Source organism: Salvelinus namaycush, chromosome 6 (assembly GCF_016432855.1).
Source record: "Salvelinus namaycush isolate Seneca chromosome 6, SaNama_1.0, whole genome shotgun sequence".
Taxonomy (NCBI): Eukaryota; Metazoa; Chordata; class Actinopteri; order Salmoniformes; family Salmonidae; genus Salvelinus; species Salvelinus namaycush.
Window position 1 is genome coordinate 52,059,408 of NC_052312.1, and position 17,852 is coordinate 52,077,259.

The window sequence follows — 17,852 nt, forward strand, 5'->3', positions numbered from 1 at the left end:
ACTGTAGATCACCAGCCTGCCCCGCCCTTCTGACTGGGAACTGTAGATCACCAGCCTGCCCCGCCCTTCTGACTGGGAACCATTTGACTAGGGCCCCTAGGGTGTGAATAGGGTGCCATTTGACTAAGGCCCCTAGGGTGTGAATAGGGTGCCATTTGACTAGGGCCCCTGGGTGTGAATAGGATGCCATTTGACTAGGGCCCCTGGATGTGAATAGGGTGCCATTTGACTAGGGCCCCTAGGGTGTGAATAGGGTGCCATTTGACTAGGGCCCCTAGGGTGTGAATAGGGTGCCATTTGACTAGGGCCCCTGGATGTGAATAGGATGCCATTTGACTAGGGCCCCTGGATGTGAATAGGATGCCATTTGACTAGGGCCCCTAGGGTGTGAATAGGGTGCCATTTGACTAGGGCCCCTGGGTGTGAATAGGATGCCATTTGACTAGGGCCCCTGGATGTGAATAGGGTGCCATTTGACTAGGGCCCCTAGGGTGTGAATAGGGTGCCATTTGACTAGGGCCCCTAGGGTGTGAATAGGGTGCCATTTGACTAGGGCCCCTGGATGTGAATAGGATGCCATTTGACTAGGGCCCCTGGATGTGAATAGGATGCCATTTGACTAGGGCCCCTAGGGTGTGAATAGGGTGCCATTTGACTAGGGCCCCTGGATGTGAATAGGGTGCCATTTGACTAGGGCCCCTGGATGTGAATAGGATGCCATTTGACTAGGGCCCCTAGGGTGTGAATAGGGTGCCATTTGACTAGGGCCCCTGGATGTGAATAGGATGCCATTTGACTAGGGCCCCTAAGGTGTGAATAGGGTGCCATTTGACTAGGGCCCCTGGATGTGAATAGGATGCCATTTGACTAGGGCCCCTAGGGTGTGAATAGGGTGCCATTTGACTAGGGCCCCTAGGGTGTGAATAGGGTGCCATTTGACTAGGGCCCCTGGATGTGAATAGGATGCCATTTGACTAGGGCCCCTAGGGTGTGAATAGGATGCCATTTGACTAGGGCCCCTGGGTGTGAATAGGATGCCATTTGACTAGGGCCCCTGGATGTGAATAGGATGCCATTTGACTAGGGCCCCTGGATGTGAATAGGATGCCATTTGACTAGGGCCCCTAGGGTGTGAATAGGGTGCCATTTGACTAGGGCCCCTAGGGTGTGAATAGGGTGCCATTTGACTAGGGCCCCTGGATGTGAATAGGATGCCATTTGACTAGGGCCCCTAGGGTGTGAATAGGGTGCCATTTGACTAGGGCCCCTACTGTGTGAATAGGGTGCCATTTGACTAGGGCCCCTGGATGTGAATAGGATGCCATTTGACTAGGGCCCCTGGGTGTGAATAGGATGCCATTTGACTAGGGCCCCTAGGGAGTGAATAGCATGACATTTGACTAGGGCCCCTGGGTGTGAATAGGTTGCCATTTGACTAGGGCCCCTAGAGTGTGAATAGGATGCCATTTGACTAGGGCCCCTAGGGTGTGAATAGGATGCCATTTGACTAGGGCCCATAGGGTGTGAATAGGGTGCCATTTGACTAGGGCCCCTAGGGTGTGAATAGGGTGCCATTTGACTAGGGCCCCTAGGGAGTGAATAGCATGACATTTGACTAGGGCCCCTAGAGAGTGAATAGCATGCCATTTGACTAGGGCCCCTAGTGTGTGAATAGGGGACCATTTGACTAGGGCCCCTAGGGTGTGAATAGGATTCCATTTGGGATGCAGTTCCTGTCTTTTGATCCTGTCTTTCAGTTGTGAAACATTATGACACAACAGCAATCTGGAATAAAGGCAGGTTTTAAATACAGGGTTTTATGTTGGTTATCTATATGTAGTCAGAGAGCAGCTGTAATAACAGGTTTATGTTGGATATCTATACGTAGTCAGAGAGCAGCTGTAATAATAGGTTTATGTTGGTTATCTCTACGTAGTCAGAGAGCAGCTGTAATAATAGGTTTATGTTGGTTATCTCTACGTAGTCAGAGAGCAGCTGTAATAATAGGTTTATGTTGGTTATCTCTACGTAGTCAGAGAGCAGCTGTAATAATAGGTTTATGTTGGTTATCTCTACGTAGTCAGAGAGCAGCTGTAATAATAGGTTTATGTTGGTTATCTATACGTAGTCAGAGAGCAGCTGTAATAATAGGTTTATGTTGGTTATCTATACGTAGTCAGAGAGCAGCTGTAATAATAGGTTTATGTTGGTTATCTCTACGTAGTCAGAGAGCAGCTGTAATAATAGGTCTATGTTGGTTATCTATACGTAGTCAGAGAGCAGCTGTAATAATAGGTTTATGTTGGTTATCTATACGTAGTCAGAGAGCAGCTGTAATAATAGGTTTATGTTGGTTATCTATACGTAGTCAGAGAGCAGCTGTAATAATAGGTTTATGTTGGTTATCTCTACGTAGTCAGAGAGCAGCTGTAGTCAGAGAGCAGCTGTAATAACAGGTGTATGTTGGTTATCTATACGTAGTCAGAGAGCAGCTGTAGTCAGAGAGCAGCTGTAATAACAGGTGTATGTTGGTTATCTATATGTAGTCAGAGAGCAGATGTAGTCAGAGAGCAGCTGTAATAACAGGTTTATGTTGGTTATCTATACGTAGTCAGAGAGCAGCTGTAATAATAGGTTTATGTTGGTTATCTATACGTAGTCAGAGAGCAGCTGTAATAACAGGTTTATGTTGGTTATCGATACGTAGTCAGAGAGCAGCTGTAATAACAGGTTTATGTTGGTTATCGATACGTAGTCAGAGAGCAGCTGTAATAACAGGTTTATGTTGGTTATCTCTACGTAGTCAGAGAGCAGCTATAGTCAGAGAACAGCTGTAATAACAGGTTTATGTTGGTTATCTCTACGTAGTCAGAGAGCAGCTGTAATAACAGGTTTATGTTGGTTATCTCTACATAGTCAGAGAGCAGCTATAGTCAGAGAACAGCTGTAATAATAGGTTTATGTTGGTTATCTCTACGTAGTCAGAGAGCAGCTGTAATAACAGGTTTATGTTGGTTATCTCTACATAGTCAGAGAGCAGCTATAGTCAGAGAGCAGCTGTAATAATAGGTTTATGTTGGTTATCTATACGTAGTCAGAGAACAGCTGTAGTCAGAGAGCAGCTGTAATAACAGTAGAAGTTAGTACTAGTAGTAGTTAGTAGTAGTAGTAGTAGTAGTAGTAGTAGTTCGTAGTAGTAGTAGTAGTAGTTAGTAGTAGTAGTTAGTAGTAGTAGTAGTAGTAGTAGTAGTAGTAGTAGTAGTAGTAGTAGTAGTAGTAGTAGTAGTTAGTAGTAGTAGTTAGTAGTAGTAGTAGCAGCAGTAGTACTAGTAGTAGTAGTTAGTAGTAGTAGTAGCAGCAGTAGTACTAGTAGTAGTAGTTAGTAGTAGTAGAGTACTAGTAATAGTAGTAGTAGTTGTAGCAGTAGTACTAGTAGTAGTAATAGCAGTAGTAGTAGTAGTAATAGTAGTAGTAGTATTAGTTCGTAGTAGTAGTAGTAGTAGTTCGTAGTAGTAGTAGTAGTAGTAGTAGTAGTAGTTGGTAGTAGTAGTAGTAGTAGTAGTAGTAGTAGTAGTAGCAGCAGTAGTACAAGTAGTTAGTAGTAGTAGTAGCAGCAGTAGTACTAGTAGTAGTAGTTAGTAGTAGTAGTAGCAGTAATAGAGTACTAGTAATAGTAGTAGTAGTAGTAGTTGTAGCAGTAGTACTAGTAGTAGTAATAGCAGTAGTAGTAGCAGTAATAGTAGTAGTAGCAGTAGTAGTAGTAGTAGTAGTAGCAGTAGTAGTAGTAGTAGTTGTAGCAGTAGTAGTAGTAGTAGTTATTACTAGTAGTAGTTAGTACTAGTAGTAGTTGTAGCAGTACTAGTAGTAGTAGTAGCAGTAGTAGTTGTTGTAGTAGCAGTAGTAGTAGTAGTAGTAGCAGTAGTAGTTAGTAGTAGTAGTATAGTAGTTAGTACTAGTATTAGTTAGTAGTAGTAGTAGTAGTAGTAGTTAGTGAGTAGTAGTAGTAGTAGTTAGTAGTAGTAGCAGCAGCAGTAGTACTAGTAGTGGTAGTTAGTAGTAGTAGTAGTAGCAGCAGTAGTACTAGTAGTAGTAGTTAGTAGTAGTAGTAGCAGTAGTAGCAGTAGTAGCAGTAGTAGAATACTAGTAATAGTAGTAGTAGTAGTAGTTGTAGCAGTAGTACTAGTAGTAGTAATAGCAGTAGTAGTAGCAGTAATAGCAGTAGTAGTAGTAGTAGTAGTAGTAGCAGTAGTAGTAGTAGTTGTAGCAGTAGTAGTAGTAGTTGTAGCAGTAGTAGCAGTTAGTACTAGTAGTAGTTAGTACTAGTAGTAGTTGTAGTAGTCGTAGTAGCAGTAGTAGTAGTAGTAGTAGTAGTAGCAGTAGTAGTTGTAGTAGTAGTAGCAGTAGTAGTTAGTAGTAGTAGTATAGTAGTTAGTACTAGTATTAGTTAGTAGTAGTAGTATACGTAGTCAGAGAGCAGCTGTAATAACAGGTTTATGTTGGTTATTGATACGTAGTCAGAGAGCAGCTGTAATAACAGGTTTATGTTGGTTATCTCTACGTAGTCAGAGAGCAGCTGTAGTCGGAGAGCAACTGTAATAACAGGTTTATGTTGGTTATCTACACGTAGTCAGAGAGCAGCTGTAGTCAGTGAGCAACTGTAATAATAGGTTTATGTTGGTTATCTACACGTAGTCAGAGAGCAGCTGTAATAACAGGTTTATGTTGGTTATCTACACGTAGTCAGAGAGCAGCTGTAATAACAGGTTTATGTTGGTTATCTATATGTAGTCAGAGAGCAGCTGTAATAATAGGTTTATGTTGGTTATCTATACGTAGTCAGAGAGCAGCTGTAATAATAGGTTTATGTTGGTTATCTACACGTAGTCAGAGAGCAGCTGTAATAACAGGTTTATGTTGGTTATCTATATGTAGTCAGAGAGCAGCTGTAATAATAGGTTTATGTTGGTTATCTATACGTAGTCAGTGAGCAGCTGTAATAATAGGTTTATGTTGGTTATCTATACGTAGTCAGTGAGCAGCTGTAATAATAGGTTTATGTTGGTTATCTATACGGAGTCAGAGAGCAGCTGTAATAACAGGTTTATGTTGGTTATCTATACGGAGTCAGAGGCTGTAACAGGAGACATTCCACCAAGCGTAATATTCAGTTAAATCAACACCATACAACGTGTATTCTCCATCTTTAAATGTTAACTCAAACCTCAATTCCGCCACAAAAAACAAAATATATTACACTAATGAACGTAAACCTTAGCCACAAAGCGCCACTTGGCATAAAAAGTAGACTCTCCCATAGCGTAATGCAGATATAGTGTTCATCTGTATAGTGATTAAACAGCAGTTGGTGGTTGTTACATCTGCTTCCTCGTGGCCCCACAGTAGCAGACGGTGAAACATGACATCACTTGTTTACCCTCTCAGGGTTTCCACCCTGTTGCCATCAGAGTGACAGCACCATGTTTATTTGGATGATGTCATTACCGAAGGTTAGGTGACAAAAATACTCTTGACTGGAGGCTACATTCCCCTGCTTTTGGGATTGTATGTCTAAAAGTTGAACAGAGCAGCTGTAATAACAGTAGAAGTTAGTAGTAGTAGTAGTAGTAGTAGTAGTAGTAGCAGTAGTAGTAGTAGTAGTAGTAGTAGCAGTAGTAGTAGCAGTAGTAGTAGTAGTAGTAGTAGTAATAGTAGTAGTTGTAGCAGTAGTAGTTAGTAGTAGTAGTAGTAGTAGTAGTAGTAGTAGTAGTAGCAGTAGTAGTAGTAGTAGTTGTAGTAGCAGTAGTAGTTAGTAGTAGTAGTAGTTAGTAGTAGTAGTAGCAGTAGCAGTAGTAGCAGTTTTAGTTAGTAGTAGTAGTAGTAGTAGTAGTAGTAGTAGCAGTAGTAGTAGTTGTAGTAGCAGTAGTAGTAGTAGTTAGTAGTAGTAGTATTAGTAGCAGTAGTAGCAGTAGTAGTAGTAGTAGTAGCAGTAGTAGTTAGTAGTAGTAGTAGCAGTAGTAGTAGTTGTAGTAGTAGCAGTAGTAGTTGTAGTAGCAGTTAGTACTAGTAGTAGTTAGTAGTAGTTGTAGTCGTAGTAGCAGTAGTAGTAGTAGTAGTAGTAGTAGTAGTAGTAGTAGCAGTAGTAGTAGTAGTAATAGTAGTAGTAGTAGTAGTAGTAGTAGTAGTAGCTGTAGTAGTAGCAGCAGTAGTAGTAGTAGTAGTAGTAGTAGCAGTAGTAGTAGCAGTAGTAGTTAGTACTAGTAGTAGTAGTTAGTACTAGTATTAGTTAGTAGTAGTATTAGTATTAGTTAGTGAGTAGTAGCAGTAGTAGTTAGTAGTAGTTAGTAGTAGCAGTAGTAGTAGTAGTAGTAGTAGTAGTAGTAGTAGTAGTAGTAGCAGTAGTAGTTAGTAGTAGTAGTATAGTAGTTAGTACTAGTATTAGTTAGTAGTAGTATTAGTATTAGTTAGTGAGTAGTAGCAGTAGTAGTTAGTAGTAGTAAGTAGTAGTAGTAGTAGTAGAGTTGTTAGGTAAAGTGTAACTCACTGATCCCACAGCGTGGTCCCTCGTAGCCTGCAGGACAGATACACTTCCCTGGGTGGAAGCACGTCCCTCCGTTTAAACACGTGATGCTGCAGTTAGCTAGAGAGGGAACACAACATAGATCAGTGTAGTCGGGATTTAATTACAGCAGATTAAAATTAGGATGATGATTAGATTGACAACGTTGACATGATACATTTTGGTATTTTATTAGGATCCCCATTAGCTGTTGTGAAAGCAGCAGCAACTCTTCCTGGGGTCCACACAGAACACAGAACATAATACAGAACACAGAACATAATACAGAACACAGAACACAGAACATAATACAGAACATAATACAGAACACAGAACACAGAACACAAAACATGAATCATAATACAGAACACAGAACATGAATAAACAAGAACAGTTCAAGGACAGAACTACATACAGTACATTTAAAACGTCACACATAGCTTACATATCAATACACACAAAATATCTAGGTCAAATAGGGGAGAGGTGTTGCTTTACCAGTTTATTAAAACCAGGTTTGCTGTTCACTAGATCAATCTGAGATGGAAGGGAGTTCCATGCAATAATGCCTCTGTATAATACTGTACACTTCCTTACATTTCTTCTGGATTTGGGGACTGTGAAAACTTGGCATGTCTGGTGGGTAGTGCTGAGTGATTTATCGAAATCACAGGTCACCATGGAAACCCTTGTCACGTTTGCATTTGTTTTTCAACCAGATAATCTCAGTTCAATTATTTGAATTCCATTTCTTTATTTTTGTATTTTTTGGGTGAGCTCAATGCACTGCATTGTTTCTCTAGCGATATCTCAGATCATGCACCAACTGTGCGAAGTAGTAGGGAGTTGTGGTTTTCCAACAGGCCGTAGTTTTCCAACAGGCCGTAGTTTAGCGCAGAAAACGTGATAATAAACTACAACGACCACAATCCATTGTCCATCTGTTTCTTTTACGACCTGCTACGTAAGAAACAGAAGAGGGATACACAGAGAGCAGTCGCTTTGTGACGGTGTCTCTACCTGAAAATACATGAATGATTGATAGTTGGTATTCAGCAGTCAGAAAAGTATGCCTGATTTACTTTGAAGAACTACTAAAATGGTGATTTTATCAGACAGCAACTCGATAGAGATGAGATGATGACTTGGAATTAAATAATAAAGTTATCAAATAAAACCCAATGTAATAAACAGAACTGAAATATTTTATGAAAGTAAAGTGAATAAATTATGGTTAATAAGTGATAAGCAGTAATGGTAAGTCACTAGCATCATGGGATTTTTATTAATTGTTTTATTCTTTGATACAGAATTCAAATCACATAATGCATTTAATGTTTTTTTTTAATTATCGAAAACAGAAAATCGTGATTACTTGAAAAAAAATAATCGAACCGGAAACGAAGCGACCTCAAAAAGCACTAATCACTCAGCACTACTGGTGGGTTAAGTGTGTGTGTTAGAACTGTGTGTAAGTTCACTATACAAACAATTTGGAATTTTAAACACATGAAGGATTTCTTCTAAAAAGAAGAAGTGATGCAGTCCAGTCTGTCCTCAACTCTTAGCCAAGAGAGACTGGCCTGCGTAGTATTGATATCAGCCCTCTGATTACACTGCCGCTCTGCTCTGGACCAGCTGCCGTTTTTCTAGGTCCTTCTTTGCAGCACCTAACCATATGACTGGGCAATAATCAAGATAAGATAAAACTAGAGCCTGCAGGACTTGCTTTGTGGAGTGCGGTGTCAAAAAAGCAGAGCATCTCTTTATTACAGACAGACCTCTCCCCATCTTTACAACCATTGAATCTATATGTTTTGACCATGACAGTTTACAATCCAAGGTAACACCATGTTGCTAGCTAGCTAGCTAAAATTGGCCCATTCCTAAATTTGCCATGGATAGAGATAGGGATTTGGACTTGTGGTTTTACTTAATTCTCCATTCTGGCAATGATTATAACGGCAATTCTGATCCAAACCATAAATTCATACATTGTGCCCCTGGCCTGAGAGGATGATAGTTCAACGTGTAGCTAGATGTAAAAGGCTAATGTTAACTAGCTGGCCTGGCGCATCGTTGCCCATGAAAGAAAGATAGGCTAGCGAGCAAGCATTTTAGCCAGGTAGCCAGGGACAACAAAAACTAAAAGCGTGTACTGTGTGACAGAGTCATAGACCGTTTAGGCAACATGAAAGAGGAGGATGGCATTGCTTGGCATGTCTCTACAAGTAGGGTGAGTCAACATGTTTTTTTCTACTTGCAAGCACTGATCCAGTGTGCAAAGCTGCCATCAATCCAAAGGGTGGAACCCCCAGGTACAACCCAAAAGGGTTCTAGCTGCAACCATTTTTTTTCCAAAAAGGGTTCCCCTATGGGGACAGAGGAAGAACCCTTTAAGGTTCTAGATGGCACTTTTTTTTCTAAGAGTGTACGCTCAGTACATCCAAAGGGTATGGATACACCTTTAGAGCAGAGTTCTGCAGCATTGGTAAAACATATGACCAATACACATGGATGATATAGTTGCTGTAGTGTTTGTAAACACCCTGGAAGGTTGATTAATAACCTGAACCAGATTACAGGCACTGGTTACAGTGAGCAGCTTCCTCTTGGGCAGACAGCTTGATGAAAACCAATCTATATTCAGGACGCCCAGAAAATAGACCTGTCTGTTAACGTCACATACATTATCAAGCATTGCACACATATTATCCAGATAATGAATATCAGCACTTGTTGGCCAATAGCAACACCCTAAAATAGGAGGCTTTAGATGAGGCAGTGAACCTGCAACCACAACACTTTTAACAGCATCAGACATGAGATCATCTCTAAGCTTTACAGGGATATGGCTCTGAATATATACAGCAACACCTCCATCATAGGCATTCCTGTCTCTTCTGTAGATGTTATATCTCTGTATTGCTACTGCTGGATTATCAAAGGAATTATCTAAGTGAGTCTCAGAGATGGCCAATATATGAATGTTATCAGATTTTTTGTTGACAGTTATTGATCTCATAAACCTTATTTCTAAGGGTACAGTACATATGATTAATACCATAATAATAATAACAGATCTCTCACTCCTACCCAGTCTTTTGGGAGGGAGGGTGGACAATGAGCCTGTTGTAGTGGATGTAAACAATGTCCCCACGCTCTCTGACAGCTTTCACGGCTGCGATAAGTTATTTTCCGCCTCTGGTGTACAGCTTAGGAGAAGTCCTCGTTAAGGAAGATGTTTTGTTCATCTCAAGTTATTGGCTCTCTCCAGAACAGCCATCTTGTCCTTAAACCTCAGGAACTAGAACCACATATCGGCCTGGGTCTGTCTCCTGGGCTGGTTACAGGTGTTCCAGACCTGTGGGCGTGGCTCCACCTCAATCTCCCCATGATCCATCTACAGCTTTTAAAGTGATAATTTGTCTTCCTTTTTCCTCAGACTTGTCCCAGTGATGTGAAGACTCTGGTATGCCATCCACAACGATGTTATTTCTCCTGGATTTGTCCCTCTAGATATTTTTCCCCAGCCATCTGTAATAATGATTCCACAGAGAATGCTGATGTCATCACACGTGAACTTACAGTTTGTTGTCATCTTGCTGCAAGTCTCTTTCAGGACATCCAGCTCTCCCTGCGAGAACTGCAAACTGTTCTTAATGTCCTGGACCTCTCTGGTCAGATCATCTTAATATCCTGGACCTCTCTAGTCAAATCATCTTAACATCCTGGACCTCTCTGGTCAGATCATCTTAACATCCTGGACCTCTCTGGTCAGATCATCTTAATATCCTGGACCTCTCTGGTCAGATCATCTTAATGTCCTGGACCTCTCTGGTCAGATCATCTTAACATCCTGGACCTCTCTGGTCAGATCATCTTAATATCCTGGACCTCTCTAGTCAAATCATCTTAACATCCTGGACCTCTCTGGTCAGATCATCTTAACATCCTGGACCTCTCTGGTCAGATCATCTTAATATCCTGGACCTCTCTGGTCAGATCATCTTAATGTCCTGGACCTCTCTGGTCAGATCATCTTAACATCCTGGACCTCTCTGGTCAGATCATCTTAACATCCTGGACCTCTCTGGTCAGATCATCTTAACATCCTGGACCTCTCTGGTCAGATCATCTTAATATCCTGGACCTCTCTGGTCAGATCATCTTAATATCCTGGACCTCTCTGGTCAGATCATCTTTTTATTTATTTATCATCTCTGTATTTGGACAAAGTTCTTGGAAGCTATTTTCCTGTTGTTGTAACATCTCTGCTTGATATTTTCGGTCGTGTAAAAGATTCTTCAACCTGTGAAAGCGAGACACTACTGTCCTCGGTGGTACTCCCGCCGGCTTTGGTTTTGGATGCCATGGTAGCAACGTAGGCTAATGTTGGTACTCCACGCAGTTCCAGACAGGACAGGTCGCAAGGCAGATGGAGACAGCAACAAACAGCAGGGATTTAGACAGCCACAAGCCTGGGACAATACGCGGCCCCAGCCACAAGGGCTAACCACGTCACGGGCTGTGTTCAAGCTTTCAGGAAACCTTGCTAACTTGCTAGCTAGCTAGCAGCTCGGCTAGCTGCTATGCCAAGCAGCTCTATAGACTTTTGGAGGATCCCTGGACAGATAGTAGAGGTCCCAGCAACTGATGCTAACCGCGTTGCGGGATCCCCCTCTCAAAAGGTAGCTAGTAACCAAACTTCATCAATAGAACCCCTTGTCAGAGACTTTCAAAACAACAAACCCGAGCTCGGTTGGAGTTCGTTGATCCCCAGTGGTGAATGAGGTGTGTTTGTCCGGGGCTACGAAATGTGTACTGTGTCCATGTTTCAGGTGAGTGTACCTTTGTCACAGCCGTCTCCATAGTAACCAGGTGGGCAGATGCACACCCCTGGACTCATACACAGTCCACCATTCAGACACCTGTGAGAGCAGAGGGCTGGGGGGAGAGCGGAGGAGGACAGGAGAGGAGAAAAATCTACGTCAGAAACCTCAAATATTTAATTCACCGTCAGCTGCTTGTAACCCTTCACCCTCAACACTACATTCATTTAATTCACCGTCAGCTGCTTGTAACCCTTCACCCTCAACACTACATTCATTTAATTCACCGTCAGCTGCTTGTAACCCTTCACCCTCAACACTACATTCATTTAATTCACCGTCAGCTGCTTGTAACCCTTCACCACTCAACACTACATTCATTTAATTCACCGTCAGCTGATTGTAACCCTTCACCCCTTCAACACTACATTCATTTAATTCACCGTCAGCTGCTTGTAACCCTTCACCCTCAACACTACATTCATTTAATTCACCGTCAGCTGCTTGTAACCCTTCACCCCTCAACACTACATTCATTTAATTCACCGTCAGCTGATTGTAACCCTTCACCCCTCAACACTACATTCATTTAATTCACCGTCAGCTGCTTGTAACCCTTCACCCCTCAACACTACATTCATTTAATTCACCGTCAGCTGATTGTAACCCTTCACCCTCAACACTACATTCATTTAATTCACCGTCAGCTGCTTGTAACCCTTCACCCCTCCAACACTACATTCATTTAATTCACCGTCAGCTGATTGTAACCCTTCACCCTCAACACTACATTCATTTAATTCACCGTCAGCTGCTTGTAACCCTTCACCCCTCAACACTACATTCATTTAATTCACCGTCAGCTGCTTGTAACCCTTCACCCTCAACACTACATTCATTTAATTCACCGTCAGCTGCTTGTAACCCTTCACCCTCAACATTACATTCATTTAATTCACCGTCAGCTGCTTGTAACCCTTCACCCCTCAACACTACATTCATTTAATTCACCGTCAGCTGCTTGTAACCCTTCAACACTACATTAATTTAATTCACCGTCAGCTGCTTGTAACCCTTCACCCTCAACACTACATTCATTTAATTCACCGTCAGCTGCTTGTAACCCTTCACCCCTCAACACTACATTCATTTAATTCACCGTCAGCTGCTTGTAACCCTTCACCCCTTCAACACTACATTCATTTAATTCACCGTCAGCTGATTGTAACCCTTCACCCTTCAACACTACATTAATTTAATTCACCGTCAGCTGCTTGTAACCCTTCACCCTCAACACTACATTCATTTAATTCACCGTCAGCTGCTTGTAACCCTTCACCCCTCAACACTACATTCATTTAATTCACCGTCAGCTGCTTGTAACCCTTCACCCTTCAACACTACATTCATTTAATTCACCGTCAGCTGCTTGTAACCCTTCACCCTCAACACTACATTCATTTAATTCACTGTCAGCTGCTTGTAACCCTTCACCCTCAACACTACATTCATTTAATTCACCGTCAGCTGATTGTAACCCTTCACCCTCAACACTACATTCATTTAATTCACCGTCAGCTGCTTGTAACCCTTCACCCTTCAACACTACATTCATTTAATTCACCGTCAGCTGCTTCTAACCCTTCACCCTCAACACTACATTCATTTAATTCACCGTCAGCTGCTTGTAACCCTTCACCCCTTCAACACTACATTCATTTAATTCACCTTCAGCTGCTTGTAACCCTTCAACACTACATTCATTTAATTCACCGTCAGCTGCTTGTAACCCTTCACCCTTCAACACTACATTCATTTAATTCACCGTCAGCTGATTGTAACCCTTCACCCCTTCAACACTACATTCATTTAATTCACCGTCAGCTGCTTGTAACCCTTCACCCTTCAACACTACATTCATTTAATTCACCGTCAGCTGCTTGTAACCCTTCACCCTCAACACTACATTCATTTAATTCACCTTCAGCTGCTTGTAACCCTTCACCCTCAACACTACATTCATTTAATTCACCGTCAGCTGCTTGTAACCCTTCACCCCTTCAACACTACATTCATTTAATTCACCGTCAGCTGCTTGTAACCCTTCACCCTCAACACTACATTCATTTCACCGTCAGCTGCTTGTAACCCTTCACCCTCAACACTACATTCATTTAATTCACTGTCAGCTGCTTGTAACCCTTCACCCCTCCAACACTACATTCATTTCACCGTCAGCTGCTTGTAACCCTTCACCCTCAACACTACATTCATTTAATTCACCGTCAGCTGCTTGTAACCCTTCACCCTCAACACTACATTCATTTAATTCACCGTCAGCTGCTTGTAACCCTTCACCCTCAACACTACATTCATTTAATTCACCGTCAGCTGCTTGTAACCCTTCACCCCTCCAACACTACATTCATTTCACCGTCAGCTGCTTGTAACCCTTCACCCTTCAACACTACATTAATTTCACCGTCAGCTGCTTGTAACCCTTCACCCTCAACACTACATTCATTTAATTCACCGTCAGCTGCTTGTAACCCTTCACCCTCAACACTACATTCATTTAATTCACTGTCAGCTGCTTGTAACCCTTCACCCCTCCAACACTACATTCATTTCACCGTCAGCTGCTTGTAACCCTTCACCCTCAACACTACATTCATTTAATTCACCGTCAGCTGCTTGTAACCCTTCACCCTCAACACTACATTCATTTAATTCACCGTCAGCTGCTTGTAACCCTTCACCCTCAACACTAAATTCATTTAATTCACCGTCAGCTGATTGTAACCCTTCACCCTCAACACTACATTCATTTAATTCACCGTCAGCTGCTTGTAACCCTTCACCCCTTCAACACTACATTCATTTAATTCACCGTCAGCTGATTGTAACCCTTCACCCCTTCAACACTACATTCATTTAATTCACCTTCAGCTGCTTGTAACCCTTCACCCCTCCAACACTACATTCATTTAATTCACCGTCAGCTGCTTGTAACCCTTCACCCTCAACACTACATTCATTTAATTCACCGTCAGCTGCTTGTAACCCTTCACCCCTTCAACACTACATTAATTTAATTCACCGTCAGCTGCTTGTAACCCTTCACCCTCAACACTACATTCATTTAATTCACCGTCAGCTGCTTGTAACCCTTCACCCTTCAACACTACATTCATTTAATTCACCGTCAGCTGCTTGTAACCCTTCACCCCTCAACATTACATTCATTTAATTCACCGTTAGCTGCTTGTAACCCTTCACCCTTCAACACTACATTCATTTAATTCACCGTCAGCTGCTTGTAACCCTTCACCTTCAACACTACATTCATTTAATTCACCTTCAGCTGATTGTAAACCCTTCACCCCTTCAACACTACATTCATTTAATTCACCTTCAGCTGCTTGTAACCCTTCACCCCTTCAACACTACATTCATTTAATTCACCGTCAGCTGCTTGTAACCCTTCACCCCTCAACACTACATTCATTTAATTCACCGTCAGCTGATTGTAACCCTTCACCCTTCACCCCTCAACACTACATTCATTTAATTCACCGTCAGCTGCTTGTAACCCTTCACCCTCAACACTACATTCATTTAATTCACCGTCAGCTGATTGTAACCCTTCACCCTTCACCCTTCAACACTACATTCATTTAATTCACCGTCAGCTGCTTGTAACCCTTCACCCCTTCAACACTACATTCATTTAATTCACCGTCAGCTGATTGTAAACCCTTCACCCTCAACACTACATTCATTTAATTCACCTTCAGCTGCTTGTAACCCTTCACCCTCAACACTACATTCATTTAATTCACCTTCAGCTGCTTGTAACCCTTCACCCTTCAACACTACATTAATTTAATTCACTGTCAGCTGCTTGTAACCCTTCACCCTCAACACTACATTCATTTAATTCACCGTCAGCTGCTTGTAACCCTTCAACACTACATTCATTTAATTCACCGTCAGCTGCTTGTCACCCTTCACCCCTCAACACTACATTCATTTAATTCACCTTCAGCTGCTTGTCACCCTTCACCCCTCAACACTACATTCATTTAATTCACCGTCAGCTGCTTGTAACCCTTCACCTTCAACACTACATTCATTTAATTCACCGTCAGCTGATTGTAAACCTTCACCCTTCAACACTACATTCATTTAATTCACCGTCAGCTGATTGTAACCCTTCACCCCTTCAACACTACATTCATTTCATTCACCGTCAGCTGCTTGTAACCCTTCACCCTCAACACTACATTCATTTAATTCACCGTCAGCTGATTGTAACCCTTCACCCTTCAACACTACATTCATTTAATTCACCGTCAGCTGCTTGTAACCCTTCACCCTCAACACTACATTCATTTAATTCACCTTCAGCTGCTTGTAACCCTTCACCCTCAACACTACATTCATTTAATTCACCGTCAGCTGCTTGTAACCCTTCACCCTCAACACTACATTCATTTAATTCACCGTCAGCTGCTTGTAACCCTTCACCCCTTCAACACTACATTCATTTAATTCACTGTCAGCTGCTTGTAACCCTTCACCCTCAACACTACATTCATTTAATTCACCTTCAGCTGCTTGTAACCCTTCACCCTCAACACTACATTCATTTAATTCACCGTCAGCTGATTGTAACCCTTCACCCTCAACACTACATTCATTTAATTCACCGTCAGCTGCTTGTAACCCTTCACCCTCAACACTACATTCATTTAATTCACCTTCAGCTGCTTGTAACCCTTCACCCCTCAACACTACATTCATTGCGGTAATGAATGTTTCACTTAGCTCTGGCTGTGGAAGGCACTAAAGAGCCTTAGTACTGTTGAGTCTTTGCCAAGAATGAATATCGTAATCACAATGTCTCAAGACCCGTCGACACCAAAATAAAATGCAGGCGTTTTCACAGAATACTTCTCTTAAATCCATGGTCTACTCTACGTGCCTCAAAGCCTCTACACGGTCCACATAACGGACGTTCCTCTGCATAGCTCTCTGCGTAGTTCTACGTACTTTTTTGCAGCTTCATTTTTTGTGGGGGGGGGGGGGGGGGAGCGAGGCAAAAGGAGCTCCGTAGCCCTGTTTGAGTAGACTGTGAAATCCCCGTGGAGACTCTTTACTGTTCATATGATACCAAGACAACAAAACCAATCATTTTTCTCCACCCCCTCAGTCAGTGTGTAGCTGGACAGAGTCTTTCTCTAACCTCTTGAAAGCCTTAAAATAGATGGAACACATGTTCGTTGCCACCCAACCAGCCTGCTGACACTGACATGATTGTTTTTCTGTCCTGGAAAACATTTCAAATAAATTTGCTCTCCGTTTAACTGGTCTGGATGGAGCCTGTTTAACCAGTGCTTTGTAAAAAAAAAAATGTTCCATGATGTTTTTTAGTTGTGGTGCCTTGAGGCAACGTTAAGCCTCCACAAGCATAACCTTTTACAGATTCGTTAATACATTTAAATGCAATGCGGTGGTTCTGTTGTTGTCTGACAATTATAGGCCTGCCTGAGCAGGGTTGGTGTGTGTCATAACTGTGAAACAACACACAACCTCTATTCTTATTCTTATTATATATATTATATTATTATATATTATTATTATTATTATTAACTATATTAATATTTATATTCTCTTTCTCTAGCCATTCATTTCATTAAGGTTTTATCCTTTTTGTTGTTGTTGAGACATTCCAGGAAATGAAGAAGATATTCCACCCAGCATTGATGTGGGACAAGGAGAAGGGAAAAAAAACACACAAAGAAAATCATTTTAAAATGTAATTCTATAGATTGAGCGACTCAAGCTATTGCGTTGACTGTGTACCGTGTAGTGTACATCGATATGGTAATGGTGGAGAGACACCTGGTGGTTACTTCGACACCTGGTGGTTACTTCGACACCTGGTGGTTCCTTCGACACCTGGTGGTTCCTTCGACACCTGGTGGTTACTTCGACACCTGGTGGTCACTTCAACACCTGGTGGTCACTTCAACACCTGGTGGTCACTTCAACACCTGGTGGTCACTTCAACACCTGGTGGTTACTTCAACACCTGGTGGTTAGTTCAACACCTGGTGGTTACTTCAACACCTGGTGGTTACTTCACACCTGGTGGTTACTTCACACCTGGTGGTTACTTCAACACCTGGTGGTTACTTCAACACCTGGTGGTTAGTTCACACCTGGTGGTTACTTCAACACCTGGTGGTTACTTCAACACCTGGTGGTTACTTCAACACCTGGTGGTTACTTCACACCTGGTGGTTACTTCAACACCTGGTGGTTACTCACACTGGGTTACTCAACACCTGGTGGTTACTTCACACCTGGTGGTTACTTCAACACCTGGTGGTTACTTCAACACCTGGTGGTTACTTCAACACCTGGTGGTTACTTCAACACCTGGTGGTTCCTTCAAC

The 17,852-nt window shown here is 42.1% G+C and overlaps 1 protein-coding gene across 1 annotated transcript in view; it reads right to left on the bottom strand.

Annotated features, from left to right (window-relative positions):
* The window catches only part of wif1 (wnt inhibitory factor 1), a 17,027-nt gene extending 5,530 nt beyond the window's left edge, over positions 1-11,497 (bottom strand). The window contains exons 1-2 of the mRNA XM_038995697.1: positions 11,408-11,497; positions 6,542-6,637 (exon numbers count right to left, since the gene is read on the bottom strand). Of these exons, the coding sequence (XP_038851625.1) occupies positions 6,542-6,637; positions 11,408-11,465 (154 nt within the window). The 5' untranslated portion in view covers positions 11,466-11,497. The remainder of the gene's footprint in view (positions 1-6,541; positions 6,638-11,407) is intronic.
* Positions 11,498-17,852: the final 6,355 nt, after the last annotated feature.